Source organism: Malaya genurostris, chromosome 2 (genome assembly GCF_030247185.1).
Source record: "Malaya genurostris strain Urasoe2022 chromosome 2, Malgen_1.1, whole genome shotgun sequence".
Taxonomy (NCBI): Eukaryota; Metazoa; Arthropoda; class Insecta; order Diptera; family Culicidae; genus Malaya; species Malaya genurostris.
In genome coordinates, this window is record NC_080571.1 from 287,529,129 (window position 1) to 287,545,287 (window position 16,159).

At 36.6% G+C, this 16,159-nt stretch overlaps 1 protein-coding gene across 6 annotated transcripts in view; it reads left to right on the forward strand.

The window, feature by feature from the left end:
- Positions 1–16,159, forward strand: part of LOC131430449 (Kv channel-interacting protein 1-like) — a 251,462-nt gene that overhangs the window by 225,651 nt on the left and 9,652 nt on the right. For all 6 annotated transcript variants that reach the window (XM_058595456.1, XM_058595457.1, XM_058595458.1 and 3 more), the window contains 2 exons: positions 15,585–15,658; positions 15,804–16,016. In XM_058595456.1, coding sequence (XP_058451439.1) covers positions 15,585–15,658; positions 15,804–16,016 — 287 coding nt within the window. The remainder of the gene's footprint in view (positions 1–15,584; positions 15,659–15,803; positions 16,017–16,159) is intronic.

The following is a 16,159-nucleotide window of genomic DNA, read 5'->3' on the forward strand; positions in this document are numbered from 1 at the left end:
TTTATTACCCTCGCGCCTTCGGAGTGCTGTGGCTGAGGCTGTGGCAAGATCCGAGGAATGGAGTGAAGCCCACCACCAGTACACCGAGCAATGCAACTAGAAACTGGTAATCGAATAATAATGGGTCTTTGTCGTGGGAAAATCATGATGCGATAAGTTCATGTTTGTGGAACACCGGGCGTCTCCATTTTGGCTTTGTTCGATGCGGGCACGTGGTTGCTTCTCATAATTGATGTGACAGTTGCAAACAACGGTATCATCTTTCGGGAACTACTTGAAAATACCTTTACACAACCATCCAAACGATCTGACTTATCATTACTTATACTTTGATTTAATTACACTTAGAATGATGAAGCTAGTTTTGGAAAATTACATTTTCTAAAAATACAATCGTTTCCAGAACAGTTTTGCTAACGTGATCATTTTCAATTCAACATTCAACGCCAACTAGGACGAAGCGAGCGTTCTTCCGCAAGGGTGATTGGCATATTTTAGAGTAGAACGTACGAGGAACATTATTAATGAAGGGATTCTGACGTTTGAGTGAGGAAAAGGTCAACATGCACGTAAACGTACCAAAACGTTAACACAGACACATTGCGGAACCGTTTTTTTTACAATCCGTCTCGAAATAAATGGGTGGTGTTCAGAACCGTCATGGCGAATGTTTTCCGTTGATGTTTGGAAGAAATCTTTCTCGTTTTGGCCGTTCCAGGTACAAATTGGTACATGGCTTCCCAAGACGATGTGATTGTCCCGAAGACACATTTTTGCTTTCAGGTTATGAGTAGAAGTAGAAGCAATAAGTGGATTACTTCTGATATATTTAACACATTAACCTTTGAGCTACGGTTTTCTTTTAGTTTCGTGTACCACTAAAAATTCATTTTTTTTCAGTGCGTGCATCGCATTGACATTAAATTAACTGCACATTTACTTTGTTTACTGCCCCTTGAGTAGGAGAGTAGATTTGATTTCGCTTTCGTCCTTTTCCCTTGATGCCAAACCTAATCCAGTTTCCACCCTAACTGTTGTTAAACCGTTTGTTTGAAGTTAGTTCCGAACCTAGTTTCAACGTAGTTGAACTGAAAATCGAGTTAGTTTCGAGCCTGAATTCGCTCGAAGAAACATTAAAAATTCGATCGTAGCAGGCGTGCGTGTCGGTCGCGAATTGGTGAGCAGCTCCGAACCGATCAGCTCATCAAAGTGAATCGATTCGATAAATTAGCTCATCAGATAATTTAAATTGAGCTGGAGTTTTTTTTGTTCAATGCACCGTTCTCTATAGAAAGGTATTAGAATTGTTGGAAAAACCATGTTATATACCATTCGACTCAGTTCGACGAGATCGGAAAATGTCTGTGTGTGTGTGTGTGTGTGTGTGTGTGTGTGTGTGTGTGTGTGTGTGTGTGTGTGTGTGTGTGTGTGTGTGTGTGTGTGTGTGTGTGTGTGTGTGTGTGTGTGTGTGTGTGTGTGAGAGTGTGTGTGTGTGTGTGTGAGTGTGTGTGTGTGTGTGTGTGTGTGTGTGTGTGTGTGTGTGTGTGTGTGTGTGTGTGTGTGTGTGTGTGTGTGTGTGTGTGTGTGTGTGTGTGCACTTTTCGAAGATATTTGAAGGCGCTCAATTTTCTCAGAGATGGCTGAACCGATTTTAACAAACTTGAGCTCGTTTGAAAGCTACTGTCGAGCCATTGATCAAGTTCGAAGATCAAATGTTTGTGACTTTTGGTTCCGGAGATATGATTGTATAAGTGATGTAACCGATAAAACACGTTGATTTTTACCGCTCTTATAAATAAGGGTGCCAAAATTTTGGGATTACCTCTATTTTTGTTAAGCTCTAGTGCTCAAAAGTTTAAGCACCTCGAAAAAAGCCCTCATGCAAAATTTGAGCTGAATCGGACATGCGTAAGGGGTGCTGCTCGGCGGTTAAGGTTTGAAAATTTTCGATCTTGAAAAAGTACCATAAAAAATTCCAAAATCGAAATTTTTTTTTGATGCCGAAACTCTTAAAACTGCATGAAACATCGAAATTTAGTGTCATCTCAAAAAAAATTTTTTTTTTAAAAAATCAACTTTCTGGGACTTTTTTGATATTTTTTCTAAGTCCCAAAAAGTCGATTTTTTCAAAAAAAAATTTTTTCGAGATGACACTAAATCTCGACGTTTCATGCAATTCTAAGCCTTTTGGCATCAAATTTTTTTTTTTTCAATTTCGAAAATTTCATGTACTCCCCCCTATGGTGATTTTTCAAGATATATGAAAATTCCACTGAGTGCACTGAGAAGGGTTTTTTTTAGATTAGCATCACTGTTCTCATACAAATAGGTAACGCAAATGTCAAGAACTAGTTTGGAAAAATGATGCTGACTGTGTGACATAAACACTGAAGCATGCTTTTGTGAACTACTCGAATCAATCTGAATCAATTGGTGTCAAAATTAGTATCCGAACATATTTAATAAAAGTAATAAAATATAGTAATATAGTAATAGTAATAAAATATAATAAAAATAGTAATAAAAATTAATAAAAGAGATATATTTCATGAGACTGTTATGAAAGAAGAGAAAGGCATTATCACACCACTAGGTGGATTAAGAAGGGTTTTTTCATATATATCCAATTATTTATCTCTCATTGATGTCATAAAGGTCGACTAAATTCTATTGTAATTTTTTTAGAATTACCTTATTTGAAAACATCAGCGAAACGAAATTATTGGCACATTGTCGTAAAGCGAAATTACCAGTAGCGACATCTGCCAATGAAAAATGGAACCAAGAAAAGGAGGATTCTTTCGAAAATTTTCATATCGGCCGTAGTGATTCACAACATTTTTATCGTTTATTCAACAGTACACATAGATATCAGCAATTAAAGTACACTCGGAGTAGAAGAAAATCGATTTCAAAGTGATTACTACTACTTTTTTCGCGTGAACTACGATTAAACATGGAAAATCTTCAGAATTGTGTGAAATTGGGTAAGGTTAGGTTTTTTTCGGATCAGCATTTTTTAGAAACAGAAACCAATATAATGTTGAGTAGAAGAATGTATAGCGATCGAGTACCATTTATTTTGGATACTTTATTGGTTATTTCCAGGCATTTGAAAAGGTATTAAACCAAGTTTAATGCTCCGTACCGAATAAACGGTAGATTTCGCACAATGAATTAAGATCAACATTACCACGTAATGCTTCGTAACTCCTATAACTTTCAAAACAGTAACGTTTGTAACGCTTCGTAACGTCTATGACTTACAAGAAAGTAACGCATGTAACGCTTCGTAACGACCCTAACTTTCAAAACAGTTACGTTTGTAACGCTTCGTATCGACTGTAACTCACAAAAAATACCGCACGTAATGCTTCGTAACGCATATAACTTACAAAAAAGTAACGCATTTACAACTTTGCAACATCTTTTACTGACAAAAAAGTAGCGCTCTGTAACGCTTCGTAACGTTTGTAACTTACAACAAACTAACGCATGTAACGCTTCGTAACGCCTATATAAAAAATAGTGACGTTTGTAACTTTTCGTAACGCCTATAACTCATAAAAAATACCGCACGTAACGCTTCGTAACGCCTATAACTACAAAAAACGTGCTTAATCCACCTAGCAGTGAGATGATACCTTTTTTTTATCAATCCGCATGTGTTTTTTGCACGAATATTCTTCGGTGTTTCAGTTCTCGTGATTATTTTAATGACCGTCGATTCAAGCGGTAATTTGAGATTTTAATCACTCATTACTTTACTACATTACTGAATCTAAAAGTGTGACAATCGATTGAACATTACATGTTATGTCGGAGTAAGTTCCATGCTAGAGTTTACGGTAATTTAAGGTACTTCCAGGGCCCGTTTGAATTTTAAAAATTCATCATTCTGTAATTCCAGAATCGGAAGTCAGAATTGGATAATATTAATTAATTTTGTCTTCGTATATCTGGCTTTTTTTAGAAAACGATTGAGCTTTGAGAAACGATTCGATACTGGAAACGGAATTCGAAAATCGGTTTAGCTGGAGTCAGATAAATTCACCTGAGTAGCTGTTTAGTTTACATTTGTTTCAAAATGTTTGAAAATCAGTGTAGACATCTTTGAGAAATCATTGTGCGAATTAAATTTTTGGGTGCCTTCCGAAACGAAAACTGAATACAACCAAAAATGAAATAAGTTTATTTGGTTATCGACTATCCAAATCTGAAAACCCGATAAACCTGATTAACTTATGTGAAATAGACATTTTTATTCTAATCATCCTGTATCCCCTAAACCGGAAGTTGGATCTGACTGAAAAGCAAGATGTTTTACAGGTTCTTAAAACTTTTCATTTGAATTTTAGATCGGTTCAGCCATCTGCGAGAAAAATGGGTCCACAATTTTCATTTCGTTTCACATATCATCTTGTAGTTCCGGAACCAGAAATCGGATCCAAACATAATTCAGGAACCTTGTTTAGGAGCATACGACTTTTCGTATGAATCTGAGTTTGTAGAAAACGGTTGAGTCATCTCCGAAAAAAATTGAGTGAAATTATTTGTCACACACGCATTTGCCGGTCTCGACGAACTGATTCGAATGGTACATGATTGTTATGTTATTCCAGCATTTATTGCTGTAAGTATTTTAAATCAATATAATTATGGAATTGCTTTCAACTGGAAAATACTGCCATCATTTGGTTTACATATGTCATATTCGAACAATTATGTTGCCAAAAACGAACCGTGCTAAAATCGGTCCGAGGCAAAATGTCATAAAAAAGAATACTGTACACAGTCTTTTTGGTACTTAGAAACAATTGTATGTAACAGTATAAAAATCGTGTTTTACGTTGCTCCCAAGCATTGCTTTGTCATACAGCGCTCAAAATTCCTACTGCTGGAATAAGGGGAAAGTCGCTTACACAAAAATATCGATATCTCCGTTAAAAATAGACGGATTTTAACAATCTATGGCTTGTTGGATAGGTATTACCGTGCGGAATCTAAATCTAGAAACATATTCCTATTTCAAGGTTAAATGTGACAGATACTGTCAAAAAACTGAAAATTTTGACATAAAACTTCGTTTAACTCAAAAAGTAAACATCCGATCTCAAAACCATTCAATAGTGTTCTGGGTGACGGGGAGACCTTTCATTTGCGACTAGTTTGATCAAAATCGGTGCAGCCATCTCTGAGATCTCGACAACACACATACAGACACACACACATACACACACGAACATTTGCTCAGTTCGTCGAGCTGAATCGATTGGTACATGACACTCGGCCCTCCGTTCCTCGGAAATTTTTTTTTAATTTTGAGCGAATTCTATACCTATTTTTTATATATATAAAAAAGGTAAAACGCATGTAACGCTTCGTAACGCCTTTGAATAACAAAAAAGTAACACTTCCTTACGCTCAATAGCGCCTTTAACTTACAAAATAGTCACGCTTCATGACGCTCTGTAACGCCTATAAGTTACCTAAAAAGTAACGCATGTAACGCCTCGTAACTCACAAAAAGTAACGCGTATAACGCTTCGTAACGCCTGATTCTCAATAAGTAACGTATGTAACGCTACGTAACTCCTATAACTTTCAAAACAGTAACGTTTGTAACGCTTCGTAACACCTATAACTCACAAAAATACCGCACGTAACGCTTCGTAACGTCTATAACTTGATTAAATAAAAAATTTACAAAACTTACAAAAAAGTAACCCGTGTAACGCCTAGTGATGCCTAGTTGCGCCTATGACTTACAAGAAAGTACCGCACGTAACGCTTCGAACCGTCTATAACTTACAAAAAAGTAACACATGTAACGCCTCGTAACGTCTATGACTCACAAAAAAGCAACGTATGTAACGCTTCGTAACGCCTATAACTTTTTAAACAGTAACATTTGTAACGCTTCGTAACGCTTATAATTCACAAAAAAACGCACGTAATGCTTCGTAACGCATAAAACTTACAAAAAAATAACGCATGTAACACTTCGCAACATCTATAACTGACAAAATAGAAGCGCTCTGTAACGCTTCGTAGCGTGTATAACTTACAAGAAAATAACGCATGTAACGCTTCGTAACGCCTATAACATACAAAAAAGTAACGCTTCCTTATGCTCAATAGCATAATAGCGCCTTTAACTTACAAATAGTCACACTTCGTAACGCTCTGTAACTTACCTAAAAAGTAACATCTGTAACGCCTCGTAACGTCATAATTCACAACAAAGTAACGCATATAACGCTTCGTAACACCTATGCTTCACAAAAAGTAACGTATGTAACGCTTCGTAATTCCTATAACTTTTAAAACAGTAACGTTTGTCACGCTTCGTAACGCATATAACTCTCAAAAATACCGCACGTAATGCTTTGTAACGCATATAACTTACAAAAAAGTAACGCATGTAACACTTCGCAACACCTTTAACTGACAAAAAAATTAGCGCTCTGTAACACTTCGTAACGCCTATGATTCACAAAAAGTAACGAATGTAACGCTTCGTAACTCCTATAACCTTTAAAACAGTAACGTTTATAACACTTCGTAACGCCTGTAACTTGCTTAAAGGTAACGCAAGTACCGCTTCGTAACGATTATGACTTACGAGAAGGTAACGCATGTAACGCTTCGTAACGACTATAACTTTCAAAACAGTAACGTTTGTAACGCTTCGTAACGTCCATAACTCACAAAAATACCGCACGTATTGCTTTCTAACGCATACAACTTTAACTGACAAAAAAATAAGCGCTCTGTAATGCTTCGTAACGTTTATAACTTATAAAAAAGTAACGCATGTAACGCTTTGTAACGCCTTTAACTGACAAAAAAGTAACGCATTTAACGCTTCGTAACATCATAACTACCAAAAATGTAACGTATATAGCGCTTCTTAAAATGTAACGTATATAGCGCTGCCGCTGCGTGCTTTATCGGCAGTAGAGTTTTGACCATCACGTAACTCTCTCGAAACCTCTATCTCACGATGTAATCTACAAGAACCACAGCTCCATAATATTTCTCAAAACTTTTTGTTCGTTTCTGTTCCTGATTTCGGGAAGGGCCAGGGCTATTATTGCTACAAACCCTGTGTTTTAATGCTACGCCCCCGACCTCAACATGAACACTGACGAATGCTCAAATGAGTAAAGATAACACATAAACCAATACATGCCTAGCTAAAAACCGATTATTTCAATTATGACCGCAGTTCTGTACTGTGAATGTTCAAATGGGCTACGTAGCCTAACTGCTCTGCTATTGTAGTGTTTGCAAGTTGAAAGCTCCCATCTCATAGTCTTAATTTGTAGAGTCATAATTTCCTGAAATGATTTCCTGTTCATGATCTACGTATTATACGTTTCTGTACTTAAACCGCATAAATCTTCTTCAACTAGGTTTCAACCGACTTTCCCATTTATCGAGTCAAAATTGCATCACAGCGCGCCACATGTTCTGCTAGCAGTTGAAATTCGTTTTCATTGACAATTTACGCTACGCCCCAAAGCGGATTAAAAGGTGTTATTTGCATCGTCCCGGTGTTCGAATCCCCTTAGCAGACACGCGAAGCTGAACTGTGCAGAGCCGCTAAACGATGATTCGATAAGGTGCTCGGATTTGATTTCTCTCTATTCCTGTTGCTTTCCTGGTCTAGAGAGCCGAAGCTCTTCCCGAACCAATTTAATTAGTGATTGTTTGTTTTTCATCGATAACACAGTTTATGCTGCAGTTCAAGAGTGGCACCGTCACCGGTGCCGAAGTCCCGCTGGGACGGGAGTCGGGTAAACTGTCACATTTAGCACATGACAGGTTTCGAACGACTCGTGCCGGAATGACCTTTCGTCTGCTGGTTTCGCCAGTGTGCATCGTATTCGTGTCGGAAGCGATGCAGTTTTCTGCACGCTTAATTGACTAGTCAATGGCGTGTATGATTTATGCCCGGTACGTCACAGGGCAAAGATTTTTCACCGTTAGTAGAAATGTTCCAATTCAAAACGTGGCATAAACCATTGAATCAAAACATTCATGCCATTTTCCGCAAGGAAATCGAAGAGACCGTTACTTTTTTTTTCCTTTCACCCACTACTTATGGACTCGGACGTCTGTCTGTCTGTGTCCGTTCATCAAATAGATTCCGTCCGAGAGGAAACCGCGCACCTGGAAAAATCCCCCTGCAGTTAATCCCACCGGGAATTGAACTGCTTATGCACGCAGGAAACGGGACTTCCGATCCCGCAGCAGCACCGTTCTAGCCGAAGGGTGTGTCAGGTTGATGTTTTATAATTGAGTCCTAGTTGCGGGAAGTTCTTTTTTTTTTACGACATTGTAAACAACTGCTGCCAGTGATAGGACCTGATTTTTAATAGGAACGCTTGATCGTTTACCATTTCTGCCAGAAGTCGCCATAAACTGAAACGGTCGGTTGGCGTTGGCGGAAATGAGCCTCCTGAAATATTGCTGGACTAGGATAAGTATGCGGTGTTCAAGGTATTGGACGATTAAACTCTCGGTGTTTTCGACAGGATATGAGAATGCTATTTTATGAATGTTATGCTGGCTTCATTTGTAGGATATATGGCGAAATGAGATTAATAGCATGCTGAATCAGTAGGGCATAAATTGGATACTTTAAATCGAACGACGGGTGGGCTATAAATTTTCTCATCGCCTGTTCGAGAGTCAAGGCTGAATATATCTAACTATAACCGACGAATGGGTTCGAAGCTCTACAAAATTACGGTCCATGTGGCGTGTTGTATTTACTATCCATCGGTCCACCGTTGCTAAGTCGCTGTGAAAAAAATTTGTTCTTTGTATCAAGAACAAAAAACTAAATTACTGTACATTAAATCGGTTTCTCGCTTAAGGTATGACCCTCCGTCAGGTAAGGGTTGTTTGAAATGTTGACGTAGGATTACACATCGAATCGAAAATGTGAGCACAATACTGTAACAAACTGGATAGAGAAAAAAAAACTTTATTTTGTTATATAAAACAGAATAAGAACTAATTTTGGTTCCAATAACTAAAATAGTCGAAGATAACCAAGCACAAGAATCCGCCAGATAATGTGGCAAGAGTGATTACAAACTACGCCAAAATTTAACATTTTAAAATTTGAATTGAAATATTCCTTTAATGAATGAATTCAAATAAAGGGTGATTTTAAAGAGATATAAGATTCTTTTTTCAAAAAATTGAACAAAAAATTTAAGAAAATTAGAGCAACACTAATTTAATGAGTTTTTGCAATGGCTGAGCGGAAACATATATTGGAGAAGCCAAATGAATGAAGAACTATCAGAAAAGATGATTTTTTGGGAAAAGATACGCTCAGAGACAGGACTCGAACCTGCGTTCTTATGCATTCCGTGCATACGCGCTACGGCGGCTTTACGTCAAACAACTAAATTAATAAATCGTTAAAAACAATTGCGGTTTGATTTTCCGTAACAATCTGCTTCTGGTAGGAAAGGGCAGACAATCAATACTACCTTAATAGGGGTCTGTCGCTGACGATGTCCAGCCAGCGACTGGCACCATTAAAGAAGGTGCGATTATAAATACACTCTCCTACTCAATGCTTGATCGGAGAAATAGGTATAAAGCAAGAAGACTAGTGTTTGATGGACAGAGAAGATGTTTGGATGTAAGGTATCGGTCGGGTGATGGCCAGGATGTAGACCATGTTCGATGTACGTTCTACTATGTCTGTCTGGCGTTTTAGAGTGACTAAAACAAGATTCAGAGTGGCAAAATGGTAGCGCGTATGCACGGAATGCATAAGAACGCAGGTTCGAGTCCTGTCTCTGAGCGTACCTTTTCCCAAAAAATCATCTTTTCTGTTAGTTTTTCATTCATTTGGCTTCTGCAATATATGTTTCCGCTCAGTCATTGCAAAAACTGAACTTAGTTATGGCGGCTTAACGTCAAACAACTAAAATTAATAAATCGTAAATTTAATGTTTGAAGCAGAGGTGGAAATAAGCCCATTTTGCGCACGAAATGTGAATCAAGAGCTCCTATTGTGAATCGAAAAACTGAACACCGTGAATTAAAAAATTGGGCAACAAAACTAAAATTGAAATGATTTTCTAAATTGTGGAAACTGTATATTACACAGAGCAGCAGCAGACCTTAAGCATATCGCACTCTTTTTATTGCGCTTAGACAAATTTATTCAACGATAAGTTGCGCTTATCAGCCGTTCATATAACGCTCAATCAATTTTTGAAATCTGCTATATTTCAAACAGTATCACACACAGAGATTTTTTGATAAAAAGCTTCGTAAATTAATGTTTCATTCATGTTAATAAATCTTTTTTTTTTGTTGTCGCTTATTTAAATCACGATGTAAAGTCTAAAATTAAATAAATATAAACTGGAACTGGTGTCGATAAATTTTCACGAACTTACAACTTACTTACGGTTCAAAACGAAGTTATTATGAATTGAATTTCATTTAGATCCAACTTTCCATTCTGCAATTCCAGAACTATGAGACTTTTAACCTTATGGTTATTTACCTCTCCGGATCAGAAAAACTTCACCAAATAAAATAAGAACTGGCGTATAAATGAACACAAAAAGGTTATAAATCTTCTCGTGTCTCAATATGTTCCGGTTTCAAGACTTCCTGAGTGAACGTTTCAACAATATCCGACACTGAAGTCCCGGGAAATCGTGACTCACAGTTCTCATTCGTGAAAACTAAAGGACAATTTAAAATACCATCGCTTAACGAATGAAAACTTCCCTATTTTTTCTAAATTGAATTATCTGCTACAATATAAACGAGTGAATAGTATTTAGACAAAACAGTTGATTCATTGTAGTGACATACCTTATGATAAAAAAAGAACCGGAATTTTCATTTTAAAATTCCCGCGCTTGTCCAATCGGTAAACTTTTATTCTCTCACCGTTGGCAACACTGTTATACACATTCTGTCAAATTTTGACGCATATCGTACGATTAGTTTTTGTTTGTCGTCTATACAAAGAAATTGAAAAATTTTCGTGTGGCGATTTTTATAATGGATGACAATTTAGAACAACGTGCGTGCATCAAATTTTGTGTTGCAAATGAATTTAAGTGTTCCGAAACATTGAAAATGTTAGTGTCTAGGAAAAACACAGGCATACGAGTGGTACAAACGCTACAGAGTGCTTTTTGGGATTAAGCTACAACGTTGATAACTTTGCGTCTGCTTAGCGGTTCAAACTGAACTGTTAGGCGGAACTGCTTTAAGCACTGATGAGCCGAAGGCGAAACCTGAAGAAAGCTGAAAAAAATTATGTGCTCTTCTGTACAAACCAAAAAAACCCTCTAAATACCAATGATTAGTTGATAATTGATTATAGTTCAAGTAGATTACTATAATGGATCGAGACTGTTATATTGATATTTCATATTATGTGAAGAATGTTCAAATTGGTAAGATCAATATCAAATTAAAATTCAAGCATCGTTTCTCCAAGCAAAAAAAAAGGCGGGTGGGTAATGTTAGAGACATAACTGGATGTCGTGAATACGAAAAAACTGGCACGCTCCCATCACTTTTCCGAATATCAGTTAGTTGATTGATTGTATGAATTGTGCAAGCTTTCTCCTTTTTCACTAATAGAGTTTGAAACGATGCACCTACATTAAAGTACAGATTAGTTGTATTAAACAGCTACTATTCTACAACTATATATTCCAAACTTGAAACAATTCCTTTTTTAATTTGCTGTAGTTTATTTTTATTGAAGCTATGAAGTTGAAGTTATCAGATTCTTCTCGAAATTTCAGTACGAGACAATTGCAATGGCCTGGTCTAAAATGTATCGACGATCTTCGGTATGCAAGAGTCATTTTAATACTAATAATGATAATAATAGTAATAATACAGATTAATCTATATATATATATATATATATATATATATATATATATATATATATATATATATATATATATATATATATATATATATATATATATATATATATATATATATATATATATATATATATATATATATATGTATAAAAAAAATACAGATTAACTGTATATATGGCAACCCTGTTTCGCATGGCATATTTTCACAAGACCCTATACTAGTATAAAGATGTGTTCAACATCATCACTTTCGTTTTTGCATTGCCGTTCGTAATTGAATGTGTGAGTGACGGTATAAATTATTTTACTTTCCATCTTGATGAATCTTTTGGTAGGAAATATTGAAATCTGAGATGGTTCTCGTGTGTGTCTTGTTTCGGTAACAGTTGCTCAGAAAATGGTAGGAAAGCGACAAAATTCAACTAGGGGGCTGTCCATAAAAGACGTCACGCCGCAAGGGGGAGGGGGGTGTTTCATAAAACGTGACCTTTTGTGACAGGGGGAAGGGGGAAAGGTTTTTGGAATGTGACGTCCAATATTTTCAATGAGCGCATTTTTGAAATACCTAATTATATTACTGCTTTGCCCTATTTCCTGAAAAAATCTCCACAATAAACGTTTTCATTCTATAGGAAAATGTGTATTTCTTGATGCAAAACTTCTTCTTGTAAATTCGGAAATGAATAATGCAGGAAATCAATCCTGTTGTAATCAGAAAAAATGCACGGAGGAGCGAGTAAATTAGCGAAATTAATAAATTTTACCTAATATGAGTAAAAAAGAAAAAGATACCTTCAAACGGTTTAACTTAAGTTATGCACTGACAATTTTTTCAGTAATTTGATTTTCTAGCATTGATAATAGTATATCATAAAAATTTCTCTTATCTGATTCTGCTGCAGTTTATTCAATTGGACTCCATTTGAAAAAGGGCGGGAGATCAACGATTTCAGACGTAGATCATGTCATGTCTTATCTTGATCATATGTGATTTTCCTCCACCAAGATCAAAGCTTATCGAATCATCCAATGATTGAACTTACATAAATCAAGAATCATTTTAGCTCAAAATAACGGAAGATCAGTACCGATATTGATCGATGTGATTTAAAATTCACTGATCAACTGATCATGAAAAGATTCTCCGGAGGTGATCTCGTTTTGATGAGGTTTTAGTCTTTATTTTCTCTTCCCTGTATGCTACACTAAGGAAATATTATTCTTTACCTAAAACAATAATATATCTGTATACCCCTAGGAGGAATTAAACAGATAATTTAAATGTTTCATCAATTCCAACCAAATACTTTTGTAAATTTATATAATTGATATTAATAAATTAATTCCGATGATTTTGTAGTTTTAGGTATTTTTGTTATCTAATGACAGCATGTAATAAATCGATTTATCCCTCATATTTGTATGGTTTGTCATACATATTGAGAATGTATTGAGATGAATTTTATTTATTTCGAATTCGTGACATGTGACATAGGGGGGGTGGGGGGTCTTTGCTTCTGTGACAATTTGTGACAAAGGGGGGATGGGGAGTCAAAAGTCGTCAAAAAAAGCGTGACGTCTTTTATGGACAGCCCCTAGTTCATTAGGATGATATTTAGCACTTAAAAGTGCTTTGAATGGACCTTGCTGGACTTTTTGGCTGCCTTTCTACCGGTTTTCGGTGTCATCGTGCTGACGGTGTCTCGTGCGTTCAGAGTAGCTGCTTTAACATAAATGACGCTATTTCTCACATCACATTTCATTTTATACCTGCTACTGGCAGCGGTGTATGGACAACTCCTTTGCTAGAATTCCTTTCCTGTACGCAGAACGGGAAACAGTGAGACGACAGGTCCTCGATGTTGCTCTCGTGTGTCTTGTTTCGGGAACAGTTGCTCAGCAAATGGTAGGAAAAATGAACCACTCAACTTTTATATGGATGCTCTTGTATAGATGCAGACATCTCGCGTTCTGATTGGCTGGTGCTGTCATGGGTTAAATCAAACAGGTTTTCCAATAGTGTTCTATTATTATTATTCTATTATTATTATTATATTCTTGAGATACTTTGAACGGATATATAATTTTGATCATCAATACATTGTTTCTGGTAATGATTCCAATATTTTGAATCAAAACAATGTGCATGTCATCGCTTTAATTTTTGAGTTATATACAAACATGTGAAAACAACTGAAAAATTCATATATATTTATAAATTCATCGATTGTTTAATGTTTTCTTTTGATTGTGCAGGAATGGTAGTTGAGCGAAAATTGTAGCCGTTATCACTAGCAATCGAATGATGTATAAAAATATATAGGTCATTGTGAAAATTGCTGATAGAATTGCAGGGAATCACTCCGCATATCAGGTCTATTGTGGTCACGTCTTACCTCCTCAGCAGCTTGTGATTGAAAGAGGTCGATGTCAGTTACCGGTTGCTCTCGTTCGTGGTCAAGGATTGCTGCGTCGAATGTTGGTGGGTTTTCGTTGTGACACTGATGTAGCTGTCAAATATGAAACATTTCGTATCCCACAGTCATCGCTTTGAATTTCAAGATAGTTACGATCATTGTAAAAAGTCTCATCTTATCTTAGGTCATCTATCTACAGTTTTCATTATAACTTTGGGTAGACAACCCTATTTTTAGTTTTTTTTTCAGTGCATTTTATTTGTTGAAGTAGTACCTTTCCAATGGTGAACAAATTTTGAAGATCGGATGACTGACAACAAAGTTATGACTCGGTAAAGTTGAAGTATTCAATATTTTCTATGCGACGTTTATGCCAAAGGAACGAAAATTGGAAAGCAGATAGGGCATATTGGGCGCGTGAAAAAACTTGGAACGGGAAAAATCAAATTTTCATTGGTTTTCCTTTACTAATCGTCTGCTACAAAGTTTGGGAATCAATCTACGAACTTAACAATTGTGCCTGAAAAACGTTTTTATCGAATGATTTCGTGCGAGTTGTAAAAATAAATGAGTTTTTCCTTATTCTTTCGCACACTCACCAAGTCAACACACAAGAAAACGAAATGTTTAATAAAACTCGCACGAAATCTCGCGGAAAAAATGCATTCTAACTTCGCCAAATGCATAGTAAAATCATTTATCTACAATCGTATGTTTTTGATTTTTCGTAAATCGGGTTAGTATTGGAGAAATTTGTAATATGGGGTGAAATTTCGGCGACAAAGCAAGAGGAAGCATTGAGTTGTCTCTCTTCGACCTGACCACGGCGAAGCGCTTCCGTAAAACATTCTACAGTTTAGTTCAGGTACGTTGTAAGATATTATTCATGTTCGAAGTAATGAGTTGAAGGGATCAGATGAAAATATAAGCTCAGATGAAATAGCTTGAGCCGTTACCCTATTTGCCTATTTTTCAAATTTAAATCTGTTGATGAGAGAGTTTCAAAATTGCATTTTTAATGTCATTATGATCGGTCGTGTCTCGACCCTGTAATTTTTTTATATATATGGTAAGTGTTGCACCGATTTCGGAAGAAGCTCAACAAACAGTTATGGAAATTATCTCATCTCACTAATTAATTCGTTTTTATCTAACAAAAAAATCTCTGATTCTGCCAGTACAGTCAACTTATTCCATTTTCAATTATCTGCCACTCTTTTTTCATACTTTCCCCCCGATCTGATGATAATCAACCAAGCAGCAGCCAGTGGCCAGTACGCACATTACGTATTCAATTCCATAGATCTGGACCGCAATGGTTCATTGAGTTTCGAGGTAAGTCGCTTACGGTTGGTTGCAAAAATGACCCCTTAATCGACCATAATTTCACCGTCTAAGCTAATGACCTACCAATTTATTCCACTTTTCTTTTTATTTTGTTTCACTGAACGGCTATCCCAATCCGCACCGAACACCACAGGAATTTGTGGCTAACCTATCGATTCTACTCCGCGGTACCGTGGACGAGAAGTTACAGTGGACATTTTCGCTGTACGACATCAACGGGGACGGCTGTATTACCAAGGAAGAGATGAAGGAAATCGTAACCGCCATCTACGAGCTGATGGGGAAAGTCCCCGAGGGCTGCGAGGAAGAACAAGCCATTAAGGAAAAAGTTGAACGACTGTTCGAGGTTGGTACCGCTTTCGGTTTCGAGTTGAGCTATTTATCTCAGAAACAACTGAACCGATGTAAATGGCAGACATTCTGCTTTTCCTTCGATGATCTGTTGTTATGACGTACGAATTTATTGTGCAACTGAAAAATTACGGTTGG